The 11,980-nt window shown below is 52.8% G+C and overlaps 1 protein-coding gene across 1 annotated transcript; it reads right to left on the reverse strand.

The window, feature by feature from the left end:
- Window positions 1–8,049: 8,049 nt before the first annotated feature.
- LOC121660876 (olfactory receptor 52R1-like) lies at window positions 8,050–9,736 on the reverse strand. Its single transcript, XM_042020503.1, has one exon. The coding sequence runs from the start codon at window positions 9,473–9,475 to the stop codon at window positions 8,531–8,533; it is 945 nt and encodes a 314-aa protein (XP_041876437.1). The 5' UTR covers window positions 9,476–9,736; the 3' UTR covers window positions 8,050–8,530.
- Window positions 9,737–11,980: the final 2,244 nt, after the last annotated feature.

An 11,980-nucleotide genomic window follows, 5' to 3' on the forward strand; every position in this document is an offset into this window, starting at 1 on the left:
CTCCGGGGCTGGGCACACGGAGATTCCCTAACTCCGGGGCTGGGCACACGGAGATTCCCTAACTCCGGGGTTGGGCAGACAGATATTCCCTAACTCCGCAGTGCTCTCTGATGTGCGATCGTTGCAGCCGGGAGGGCCGTGGGAATGGGGGGGGCTGCAAAGAGAATCCTGGAATCACAGAATATCCTGAGCGGGATGGACCCACAAGAATCATCGAGTCCAACTGCTGGCCCTGCACAGAACGACCCCAAAATCCCACCACACGCCTGAGAGCGTTGCCCAAATCTGTTCTCCCAGCTCTGCAGTAATGGGGCTAAGGTGAAGCCAGCCGTATCCAGAGCACAGAATTCCCTAATCAAGGTGCTGCTGCCCTCAGGGAACTGGTACCTGCTGTGCCCATCCCTAGCCCGGGGATGCACCGTCTCCTGTGAGAGCACCTGATCCAGGACAAAGTCTGAACTCAGACCCCTGGGAGGTTCAGAAGATGTTGGAGAGGGACTGGGGACAAGGGCTGGAGGGCCAGGAGCCAGGGAATGGCTTCCCAGTGTCAGAGGGCAGGGCTGGATGGGAGATTGGGCAGGAATTGTTCCCTGGGAGGGTGGGCAGGCCCTGGCACAGGGTGCCCAGAGCAGCTGGGGCTGCCCCTGGATCCCTGGCAGTGTCCAAGGCCAGGCTGGACATTGGGGCTGGGAGCAGCCTGGGACAGTGGGAGGTGTCCCTGCCATGGCAGGGGTGGCACTGGATGGGCTTTGAGGTCCTTTCCCCACCCAAAGCAGTCTGAGATTTTCATGGTGGTCTCCAGGAGGAGAGGTGCCATCTCCCAGCGGCTGAGGAATCACAAGCACAGATCACGACTGTGATTTCTATAATTTAACACTATTTCCCAATGCCTTTTCCTACCCATTTTGCCGAAGAGCAATCCTCCTCTCCTGAAATCTGCTCAGTCATTACTCTCTGCTGTTGTTGTGGACATTCCCTTCCTTTGTTTCCCAAGCAGCACCATGTGCAGCTCATTCATCAAAGTTTTGTGATGCTGTGAGAGAAGAGAACAATCAATCATCCTGCTGGGGTGAACTTCCCACCATTCCAGAGCTGCATGATGCAATTCAGAGGGACTCAGGAGTTTTCCATCTTGTCTAAACCACACCTGAACCAAATCTGTGCTGATTCCAACTCCCAGCACCTTTTAAGAAATTCTTATTCAAATGTTAGTCAGGAGCAGGGGAACCAGGAGACTATCCGGTGTAATTATTTTTATCTGCTGCTTATCCCTTATTCCCACACTTATCAACATTGCAGGAGCAGAAAAAGTCCTCAGTTCACTTCTCAGCACAAGCCAAAAATACTCTTTAGGCAGCTCTGTGCTGCCCCTGCCAGGGTTATTTATCGTGTATTTATAGGCACGATTTTACACCTCTCGAGGGAATTCTGTCAGGAGTGTCAGCATCACGGAGCATTTCAGGAGCCCGAGCTGGTGGGGTTGGAATGCAATCACCACATCAGCTGCCCCTGGGACGTGTCTGCTGTGTTTGACACTGCTGGAAGGAGGGGGACTGACAGTGTCCTTGCTCTGATGCTTAGAAGATGCTTCATCGCTTTTGAGAGGTAAATAAAGATGTTGTTTTCTCCAGGAACCAGAGCGGAAATTCCCAACTTGCCCGAAGGATCCGTGCTCCTGCAGTGACTGGTTCAGGCAGTTTGTGATGCTGTGTGTTGCGTCACAGGGATATTTAGACAGAAAATCTCTCTGCCTGTGGCACAAAGGGATCCTTGCAGATTTCCTAGGATGGGTTTAATCCATATGGCCAAAGCAACAGGTGAGACTGGAGGGATGGGACCAGCCTTCCTGGCTCTCTTCCATGGGCCCCTTGTGCAAGGGCTGGCTGGGAACAGGATCACAACTTTTTCCTGTGTCACTGCCATGATCTGATGTCATGGCAACTGCAGCAGTGCTGCAAAGCCCCTCAGAAATAGCATGTGGATGTTAAAAGGTGTTTGATCCCTTGGTGACTTTGGAGAAAGGAAGGTTGGAAAACCCCAGAGGGACTTGTCAGAGCTGATCTGCCTCATCTTTCCTTTGTTCCTCCCCCTTGCCTCCTCCCCCCTCTGTCAGTGCCCTTCGAGCCCAAATTCTCTGCAGCAGAGAACCAGACACGTGCAGGAATCACATTTCTGAGCTGCTGCTGAGTTTCTCTTTCCTACCCCAAAGTCTCACCTGAAGTGCAGGAGTTCTGACTGCCTGGCACAGAGTGACCTCAGAGACCAGACCCTTCTGCTGTTTGACTTGGTTGGCAGCGTTTTCACCACGTCCCCCTCAATCTCTCCTTGCCCAGCTCAGGTGATGGCTGCTGTGCAGACAGATCACCCTGCTCCTCTTTCTCCTCAGCCCTTTCCCAGCCCTCTCTCCCCAAAGTTTTGCCATGGGAAAACTTGAATCTTGTCAAGCCCATGGAGAAGGCAGGGTGAGGCTTTTGCACTGAAAGACTGACCAGAGTCCCAGAATCACTGAAGTTGGAAAAGCCCTCCAAGATGATGGAGTACAACCTGCGATGATCCCACCTGGTCAGCCGTGCTGAACATGACTGGAGGTGGTGACCCAGCTCCTCTGGACTCACTGAGAGCCTGGCAGGTGGTGCTGGGACGCACAGCCCTGCAGCGCTTGTGCTGTCCACAGGCTCTTCCATCGGGCAGGAGCTTGGCATCCTTGGGCACGGAGCAGCCGCTGCTCCCACTCAGCACAGCAGTGCCTGGGCTGTGGGAATTCACCCTGTCCCTGCCCACACTCAGCGCTGCTGTGTCCCACAGGGACACAACAAAAGGGCCATGGGAGGAGCAGGTGAGGAATATTCCTGCCCGTGTCTCGCCGTGCAGCAGTCCAGGTGAAGAGCTTCATGGATGGGCATGGAGGCAGGATGTCCACCCTCTGGGGCAGCCCCAAGGTGGGAGGATGTGACTTGTCCCGCTTTTTACCCATTTTTACCAAGACCAGAACAGTGGGTGATGCACAGAGTGAATCAATCCATCCACTTGTTTTTGCGGGATGTTGCAGAGGATGAGGATGCGGTGCACGTCCGAGTTGGCACACCCAGATTCAAACACTTAAATCTGGATTTTCACGTTGAGGGCCATAGAGCACCCTGGAAAGCTGCCTGCTAATTTAACTTACCAGGCTAATTATTGAGCTGCTGAAGTGAAGAGCGGAGGCGCAGATGTCTGGAGCTTTGTCTGAGATGTGGGGCAGTTGAAAATACACCAATTCCATTTCTCATGGCATGCTGATGAGTTTAGTCCTCAATTAAACAATGCCAAGTTCCCTGTTTACATAGACAGATTGAGTGTGAATTCCTTGAATGCTGGGGGCTGCAAAAATTTAACTTCTCCCACATCAGCCCCTAAAAAGAGCAGTGGGCAAGTCAGGAACTCATTAGTATCAGCTTGAGGGGCATTTTATAACTTGTTTTTAATTTTTTCCTCACAACCCCTAGGGCACCGTTCTGCCTTCAAAGCTTGAGCCCTTGAAGCATCTCTTTTCTGTTACGATTTGTGCTCCACAGAGCACAGCATTTCCCTGAGGAGTCTGTGGGCTGGGTGGGAAGCCCTGGGCTGACAGTTCTGTAGGAGAGACGAGCGCTGGATTTGCGCACGTGTTGCCTAATTTTCCTCACAGCCGTAGCTGCAACAACAACATTCCTGATAAGAATTATAGTTGCTGTGTATTTTCCTAATAAATATCGACTGAAGTGCCTGGTACTGGGAGCCGCTGGGGTTACAGCAATGGCAGCGGCAACTGGAACAGTGAATAAACTCGGAAATGGAGGGAAACAAAAGGTTCTGGATTTGCCAGTGCCTTAGACCTGTAGGAGTGACCTGTGCCCTCGGGGGCCAGCGTGGGTGACAGGTAACTTCTGGTAATTGCTGCTGTTTCTGTAGCTCCTGGGAGCACAGTTCCACAGTGCCAGGTGCTGCACAGACACAAAGCAGGGAGACAACTGCAGCCTTTCCCCTTTTCCTTCCACTGAAGGGTGTGATAAGAGAGAGCAAAGGGTGCAGGTGGGGGACAGGAGGGCCGGTAGAATCATGGAATGGTTTGGGTTGGGAGGGACCTTAAAGCTCCTCTTGTTCCACCCCCCTGCCATGGGCAGGGACAGGTTCTGTGGGACAGTGGCTCCAGCTGGAGGCATCCCCACAGTCATGGATGTCCCAAATCCCATGGCTAAATGTTTCTAATGAAATCACTTTGTAGGGGGAATGGAGGAAACTGGGATTGCTGTAGGACTCGTTTTGCTCTGCGTTGTCACCAGTGAGTGCATGGAGGGCACAGGGAACTCCCAGAGCTCGCCCAGGACAGCAGGGCAGGCACTGGACTGATAACGACTGTCCTCTGTGGTTTTATAGGGCTGCTAAAACCCCACTTCCACATAGAAGATGTGCTTCCTTCTGCTGCAGCAAGCTCTGTACAGCCCCTACACACCCAGAGCCCCCCCGAGACCTGGTGACAGCAGGCTGTGACAGCTCATCGCTGGGATCATGAGTCCTACACAAGCCAGTCCCACTCTTGCCCTCTTACCACTCTTGTTGGGTGGTGGTGGGTGTGTGTAACACATCTGTTGATGTGGGAAACCTCACAAAAATTTGTCAAACCCAGTGTTAGCCCCAAAACCCTCGGAAGGGTCTCAGCCTGAGGAAGACGGTGTCTGGTTTTTGGGTCACATCAGCGAAATCCAATCAGGTCAAGCACTGAGGAGCAGTCAGTGCTTGGTCTGACCAGGAACGTTCAAGGTGCATTTTGTTATTTTTCTGTGTATTCTCAGCAAATACCCCTTGGGTGTTGATGTGCCCCTTTAGGCTGCCGGGGTTGTTCTCAGCAGTGACAGCTTTATGTAAGGAAAAGAAGACACCGGGATTTATTTTGGCTGTTCCTAGCCCCTGCTGGGGGGTGGATGCTGCACAGTGAGGAAGGCGCCGGCCTTGGCTGCACCCAGCACTGCCAGCAGTAATTTTGGTCTCTTTTCAGGGCACGGCACTGCTTTGACTCTGTTTTCTAACCTCATGCCAAAGCAATCCCATTCAAATACATGGAAATCAAAGCAGAGGGAGGTGTGGGGAGAAGACAGGGTATTCTGGGGTGAAATCCAGAGCACCCATCCCTGGAAGTGTCCAAGGCCAGGTTGGACGGGGCTTGGAGCCACCTGGTCTGTTGGGAGGTGTCCCTGTCCTTTCTAAGTCAAACTGTTCTGTGGTTCTATAAAACCAGCCCAAGCTCCCTGCTTTAGGGTGACCTGAGCCACTGCTCCAGGCTCTGGCTGGAATAGATCTCCTGGCTGACAGCAGCTTAAACACCCAGCACACATGAAGGCCGCTCATTTCGAGAGACCCTGACCCTGCTTTGGGTGTAATTCTGCACAAAGGCACTTTCCTCAGGCCTCTGGGCTTGGGAGCTGGGAGGGAGCTCACTGGTCCTTGCTCTGGCTTTTCCAGGCCCGGTAGCAGCGCCAGAGGAGGAGTCCCATGTGTGTACCAGTGATGCCATGATGATTTTTTGCCTTTTCTTTTATACCTTTTTACAGCTCCTCTATTCTTAGTGCTTTTTGCCTACATTCTTGGCCTTGTTCGTTAAGCTGGGAGATTAAACATTTTAGAAGCTTCGTAGTTAGGGGTCAGTGTGCCCCAGACCCCAAGGTCCTCTCCAGAACACATTTTGTAAACTAAGATAGAACCATCCAGGGGAAGGTTTCTTGGGGAGCGGGGGCTCATTCGAGCCTCTCCTTGGGGAATTTTTGATAGATTAGTAATTAGTAAGACCTATAATGCTACACCAGATCTTTTGGGGTGGGCATTGCGGTGCGCATGGAGGTGCATTCAAACTGCACGTAGTGCACCTAAGGATCCTTAAAAGAGATACCAAGGTAAAATCCCTTTTCCCCTTCTAACCGTGTCTCACTCTTGATTTTAAGACCAGGACAAGGCATCACCAGGACCTGGGCTCTGACATTGCCAGGTGACCCCTTCACCTGGAGATCTGAGCATGGATTCAGTGCTTTGTGGAGGAGATTCCTGACTCCCTTCTGTGCGGGTGCTGCAGAGCACATCTCTGCTGGCTGGGAGCCCCATCCTCATTTTAGATCTGTTTTTGTCACTATTATTATTATTATCTTAAATCATTTGCACCTCTACTTTCCTTCTTTCTGTGAATAAATCTCAGGCTTGATGATCTTTTCCTTCTCTAAAAATAACCTTGGCAGCAGAGGCCTGAGAGAAGTGCCTTTGTGCCAGGCAGTTTCTGCATCTCAGAGCTGAGCACAGCTGAGAACCCGGCCAGTGCAGCAATGTTTTGCCAAGCACCCAGCAGCTTGTGGATGCCAAAAAGCAGCACTGTGAACATCTGCCAGCCCAAGGGTGGCAGATGTTGGACTTGGATATGCCTGTATGTACAAACTCGGGTGCTGTTTTCCAGCATGAATGAAGTCAACAATAACCACATCACCCTCTCCTGGAGGGGAGAGCTCCCTGTGCTGCCCAGGAACTACTTCAGCATGCTGGGAAGAGGAGATTTCAGTCCAGCTTACTCACCTGGCCAAGCTGAAACATGGGCAAGAATTGTCCTTCCTTACAGGTTTCTGGCCCCTCACCTGGGTGCAGGTCCCTGCTCTGCAGGAAGAAGAATCTCAGTTGGTTGTCAGGACCCATCGATCCCATCACGGCACATCTGGCACTGCCAAAGGCAGTTTGTGTCACCCCTGGTATGTCCTGGCTGGATAAATGGTGTGTAGAGCTCTCATCAGCAAGATAAAGGGTCTGAGGACAACAAGATCTTCATGACATGGGCACCCTCCCCTTAAAACTGATCATTACTGCAACTACAGCAGCACTGTCAAAGCAATCTGATATTTAGAGCTGACATGTAAAAAGCAGCCCAGAAAAGCCCAGATCACTTTGCCTTAAATGTGAATATTGAAATGGATATTTCTGTATCCATGCCCAAACAGGAGCTGCCTGAGCATCTTCCCTCCAGGCTGCCAGTGAATGTCTTCATATCCCTCCCCACAACGTCCCCCAGGACTCCCAGGCTCACTCAGTGCTTCTTCTTCTTTTTTTTTGGCTGCTCTGCAGTGTCAAAGGGGATGATGCAAATATGCTCCTGAGAGGGAATCCCAGTGTCCAGCAGGAGCTGCTGTGGGGTTGCCTTGGGCTGGCACCAGCAGCTAAATAGGACTGGGAATGGTGTCAAAGCAGGATGGGAACGTGGTGTTGGTTTATTGCCTCAGCAAGGGAGTTCAGGCAGGAGGAACCTTTGCTGGGAGACCCTCTGTGGGGACAAGGAGAGATGTGAACGCACCAAGAGGAGAGAGCAATGGTGCAAGATGGGGGAGAGCTGCAGAGGGACTGGGGGCAAGGGCCAGGAGTGCCAGGAGCCAGGGAATGGCTTCCCAGTGCCAGAGGGCAGGGCTGGATGGGATATTGGACAGGAATTGTTCCCTGGCAGGGTGGGCAGGCCCTGGCACAGGGTGCCCAGAGCAGCTGGGGCTGCCCCTGGATCCCTGGCAGTGCCCAAGGCCAGGCTGGACACTGGGGCTTGGAGCAGCCTGGGACAGTGGAAGGTGTCCCTGCCATGGCAGGGCTGGCACTGGGTGGGCACTGCCTCCTCTGGCCTCTCTCCAGCAGCTCCACGTCCTCCCAGGGCTGGGGCAGCTCTGCAGGAGGGGTCTCACCTGAGCAGGGTGGAGTGTGTGCAGCCCAGCCCCGTGACCTCCCCGTGACAGGTCACTCCAAAGGATTGCAGCAGTGAGGATTCCTGATCTCTTGGGAAGGCTTTGTGTCTGCACAGCACATTTGCACAGGATTGTTGCAGTTTTTGCCTTCTTTACAAAAACAAGGTTAATGCTTAAAATTGAATTCTACCCATGTCCTTCTACAAGGATGGTCCCCATTCCCATCTGAGCACCTTCCCATGGAATAACAGAGTCATTTAGGTTGGAAAAGAGCTTTAAAGTCATTGAGTCCAGCCATAAACATAAGACAGCCAAGGCCACCACAAACCCATATCCCCAAGTGCCACTTCTACAGGGCTTTTAAATGCCATCACACAGCCCAGAACACTTCATAAGATGAAATCTGCTGCAGGAAGGTCTTTCAGACCTACTCAGCCTTACAGTGAAAATAATTAGTCAGGAGAGGATTTTTTTTTAATAGTGGAAGGATTTTAGCAGTGAGGAGTTTAACTCCTGGGAGGGGTGAACACTGCATTCCCAGTGGCATAGAAGTCAGACTGAATGTTTTTATGCCAAGTTTCATCACACAATGGGTGAAACCTCCTGGACAGTGATAACAGAGGAGAGAATCAAGTGATTTCTGCAAGAATGGATCTCTTAAACTCCAGGTAGAGAGGGAGGCTCCTCCCTGAATGGTCCCGGTGTTATCTCTCATTCAGTTTCCCTGCAGCTGCAGTAAATTATGAGCACAGTCTGAGTCACACACAGAATCATAAAGGTTGGAAAAGACCTTTAGGATGATTGCGTGGAGCCCATCTGGGTCAGGTTCCCTTGCGCTGGAAGAGTCTGACCACCCTGTCCCAGAGCTTTTTTGTTCTCACCCCATACACAATGGGGTTCAGTGTGGGGGGCACGAGCAGGTACAGATTGGCCACCACGATGTGGACGGGGGGAGGGATGCCCTGCCCAAAGCGGTGGGCAAGGACCGTGAAGAGGGCAGGGGTGTAAAAGGCCAGGATGACACAGACGTGGGACGTGCAAGTGCTGAAGGCTTTCAGCTGGGCCTCTCTGGACGGCAGCCTCGCTACCACACGCAGGATCATGGTGTAGGACACAGAGATCAGCACCAGGTCAGTCCCTGTCACCAGGAGAGCCACGAAGAGCCCGTAAGTGACATTGGCCCTGGTGTCCCCGCAGGCCAGCTTCACCACAGCCATGTGCTCGCAGTAGGAGTGGGCGATGACGTGGTGCTGGCAGAAGCGTCTCTGGTGGACCAGGAAGCACGTGGGGCTCACCAGGAGCACCCCCCGCACCAGCACCAGGCTCACCAGAGCCACCACCACGGGCCCCGAGAGGATGGTGGAGTGCCTCAGTGGGCAGCAAATGGCCACAAAGCGATCCAAGGCCATGGCTGAGAGCACGCCCGACTCCACCGTGGAGAAGGTGTGGATGAAGAACATCTGAGTGAGGCAGGAGGGAAACCCAATCTCCCCGAAGCCCAGCCAGAAGATGCTGAGCATTTTGGGTAGTGTGGAGGTGGACAGGACCAGGTCAGTGAAGGCCAGCATGGCCAGGAAGAGGAACATGGGCTCATGCAGGCTGGGCTCTGCCTTGATGATGAGGAGAAGGGTGATGTTCCCCAGCAGGGCGACGCCATACATGATGCAGAAGGGGAAGGCAATCCAGAACTGCTCCTCCTCCAGCCCAGGGATGCCAATGAGGAGGAAATAGGGAGGGTGGGAGAAGGCAGTAGAGTTCAGAGACATGAACCCTTCTTGGCTGTGGCCTATGCTGAGGGCTTTCTGTCCTGTGGAAAAAAAAAAGCATCAAACCCTCTCGACCTGACCTGGCCAGTGGCAGAGACTGGCGTGACAGTGGGTCTGCAAGCTCAGATCTCCGCCTCAGCCTTTGGCAGCTGCTTGCACTGGGCCAGGAGAGCCCCTGTGAAATAAATGTCCTGGCAGCTTCCACTGGAACTGTCCTGTCCCTGCTGTGGGGTTCTGCTGGAGCACACTGGACTCCTGGATAAATTGAACAGGAAGATGCCCGAGGTGCACACTTGCTGCTGCCCAGTGTCCACAGGGTGTCCAGCCCAGCAGACCAGAGGAAAGCTGGTCTGCAGCAAACCTTCCTGAAGTGTGGTTAGTGGGAAGACGAATCCTTTGTCACCAGCCCCGGAGCTCTAAGGACATTTGACAGCACCGTGCTGCTCATCAGTGTAAACTGAGGTGCCAAGTGCTCGTCTTGGTCAAGAAACACCAATTTCAGGGCAAAACGTGCCAGTGTCACAGTGTGTGACAGCCCCCATCCCCTGCCCCACAAGCCCGTGCTCCAGTGCTGCCCGTTCCCCCCCAGAGGAGTGGGACTCAGGCAGACCCTGCACATTGCTCAGCTCATTTTTCCCCGATACCTGGGAGAAAGGATGCCTTGAAGAGCCCTGCAGAGCAGATCAGGCTGATGTCCCCGGCCTGCCAGGAGCCTTTGGAAGCATTCCCGGAGCTGATGGAGACCTGCAGGTAGCAGAGGGATGAGCAGTGTCCCAGAACAGAACCAGGCTTTTCCTCCCCGAGGCTCCGATGCAGCCGAGCTGGGCTCTGCTCCCACTGCATGTGGAGACAGATGTCACACTGTGACCGTCCCAGCCCGTCCCAGCACGGCCACCAGTCACCAGCTGGAGCTGGGCTGTCAGGGCCACGCTGGAAACCTCACAGATACTTTGGGCTGGGGGTCACCTGCACTCTGGGGACATTCCCCGTCTTTTCCATGTGGCTTTAAACATCCTGGGAATCGAAAGTCCTGACCATTTTCTTCTTCGCCTCCTTCCTGGCAGCTGCCTCTGTTGATGGTGCTCTACCTAAAACTTCATTCTTCTGTGGAGAACACAGGGGCAGGGAACAGAGCTCCCAGGCAAAGGCGATGGGGGACGGGAGCGGGGCCGCCCAGAGGAGCGATGGCACCAAAGCCCTTTGTGCACAGCAACAATCTGCTGCCCCAACCCTAAATACTCAGCCGCCTCCGCAGGTCCCGAGAGGGGACTCTGCTCCGCAGAGACCAGGGATGTTTTTCTGCCTGGCACATCAATCCCAGCAGGGAGCTCTGCTTCTCCCCCGCTCCTTCAGGATTAATTAGCGACTGAAGTCAGAGAAGGCAGCAGTCTTTAACCCCCTCAGTGCCTCAGCCCCTGTGTGTCTCTGTTGCCTCTATTGCCACCTCCAGGCTCCTGTGACTCCCAGTCCTCTTCCCACCTCTCCCATCCTGCTTTTTCCTCCCTCTCCTTGTCTCAACCCTTCCCTTTTCAGTCAAATGAGCCCAACTCTTTCCAGCTAAGCTGGACCATCTCCACCTCTGGCTCTGGTGCTGCTCATGGAGGAGATGTGGGTTGGGTGTCCGCATGCTCTGGTTGAGGTTTTCCTTCTGCAGCAGGAGAGGTGGCCTGGGGCCTCAGCATTGGGCATTCCAGAAGGAAAGTGGTTGCTATACTCATTGGCAAAGCCATGTGCCAAGGAAGCAGCCATGTTCTGTTCCCCAAAAAAGCAACACTCCACGATGAAACTTTGGAAAACAAGATGTGACCGAGTTTTTATCTGCAGCCAGGAGAAATCCATCATGCCTTCCTGCTCCGAGGCTCTATTACTCCCTGAGAAAAAAATTAGTAGGAAATACAATACAGCATTTCCAGGCTGGTTCATTCATTTTTCTTTATTAATTTTTTTCTCAGCACAAGAGGAAAAAAAGGAACATATGGGGAATGAGCAGGAGCCGTTTCTCAGTGCCATGGCTACCTGAAAAGGGTTTAGACCCATAATGCCTCTGAAAAATTCATTCACATTTCCCAAATCATATTAGGCAGGTACAGATTGTTTTCATTTTTATGAGATTTTTTTTTACCCTTCTAAGCTCTATTAAACCAGAATATGCCAAAAGTGACAGGGGACAGAATTGCCTCAAAGTCCCAGATGAGAACTGTTTGTAACTCGCCTAACTGAAAGTATTTATTTTGAAATAAATTGAGGTTGAATTTAGCAGAAAAGGCTATACCAAGACTGAAGCTGTACCAGCACAGACTACAAAAACAAGGCCCGTTTTACTCTCAGCGTTAGCTGGCACTTGGAAGAAACTGCACCAAACTCCAGCAAACACTGCAGCCACTGGAGGCCCTGACAGTCTTTGGTGAGATCCCTCATCTAAAACCATGGACAAGAGCCCCTGAGTGCAGCACTTGGACCTGTCCTCTGTCCTGGAGCCCCAGGAGCGGCTGAGGGAGCTGGGAA

The sequence above is a fragment of the Corvus kubaryi genome, unplaced genomic scaffold, assembly GCF_017639235.1.
Source record: "Corvus kubaryi isolate FWS band 111438036 unplaced genomic scaffold, C.kubaryi_AGA036_p1.0 114, whole genome shotgun sequence".
NCBI classification, from domain to species: Eukaryota; Metazoa; Chordata; class Aves; order Passeriformes; family Corvidae; genus Corvus; species Corvus kubaryi.

Coding starts and splice junctions, on each gene's coding strand:
- LOC121660876 (XM_042020503.1), bottom strand. CDS start 9,475: ATGTCTCTGAACTCTACTGCCTTCTCCCACCCTCCCTATTTCCTCCTC.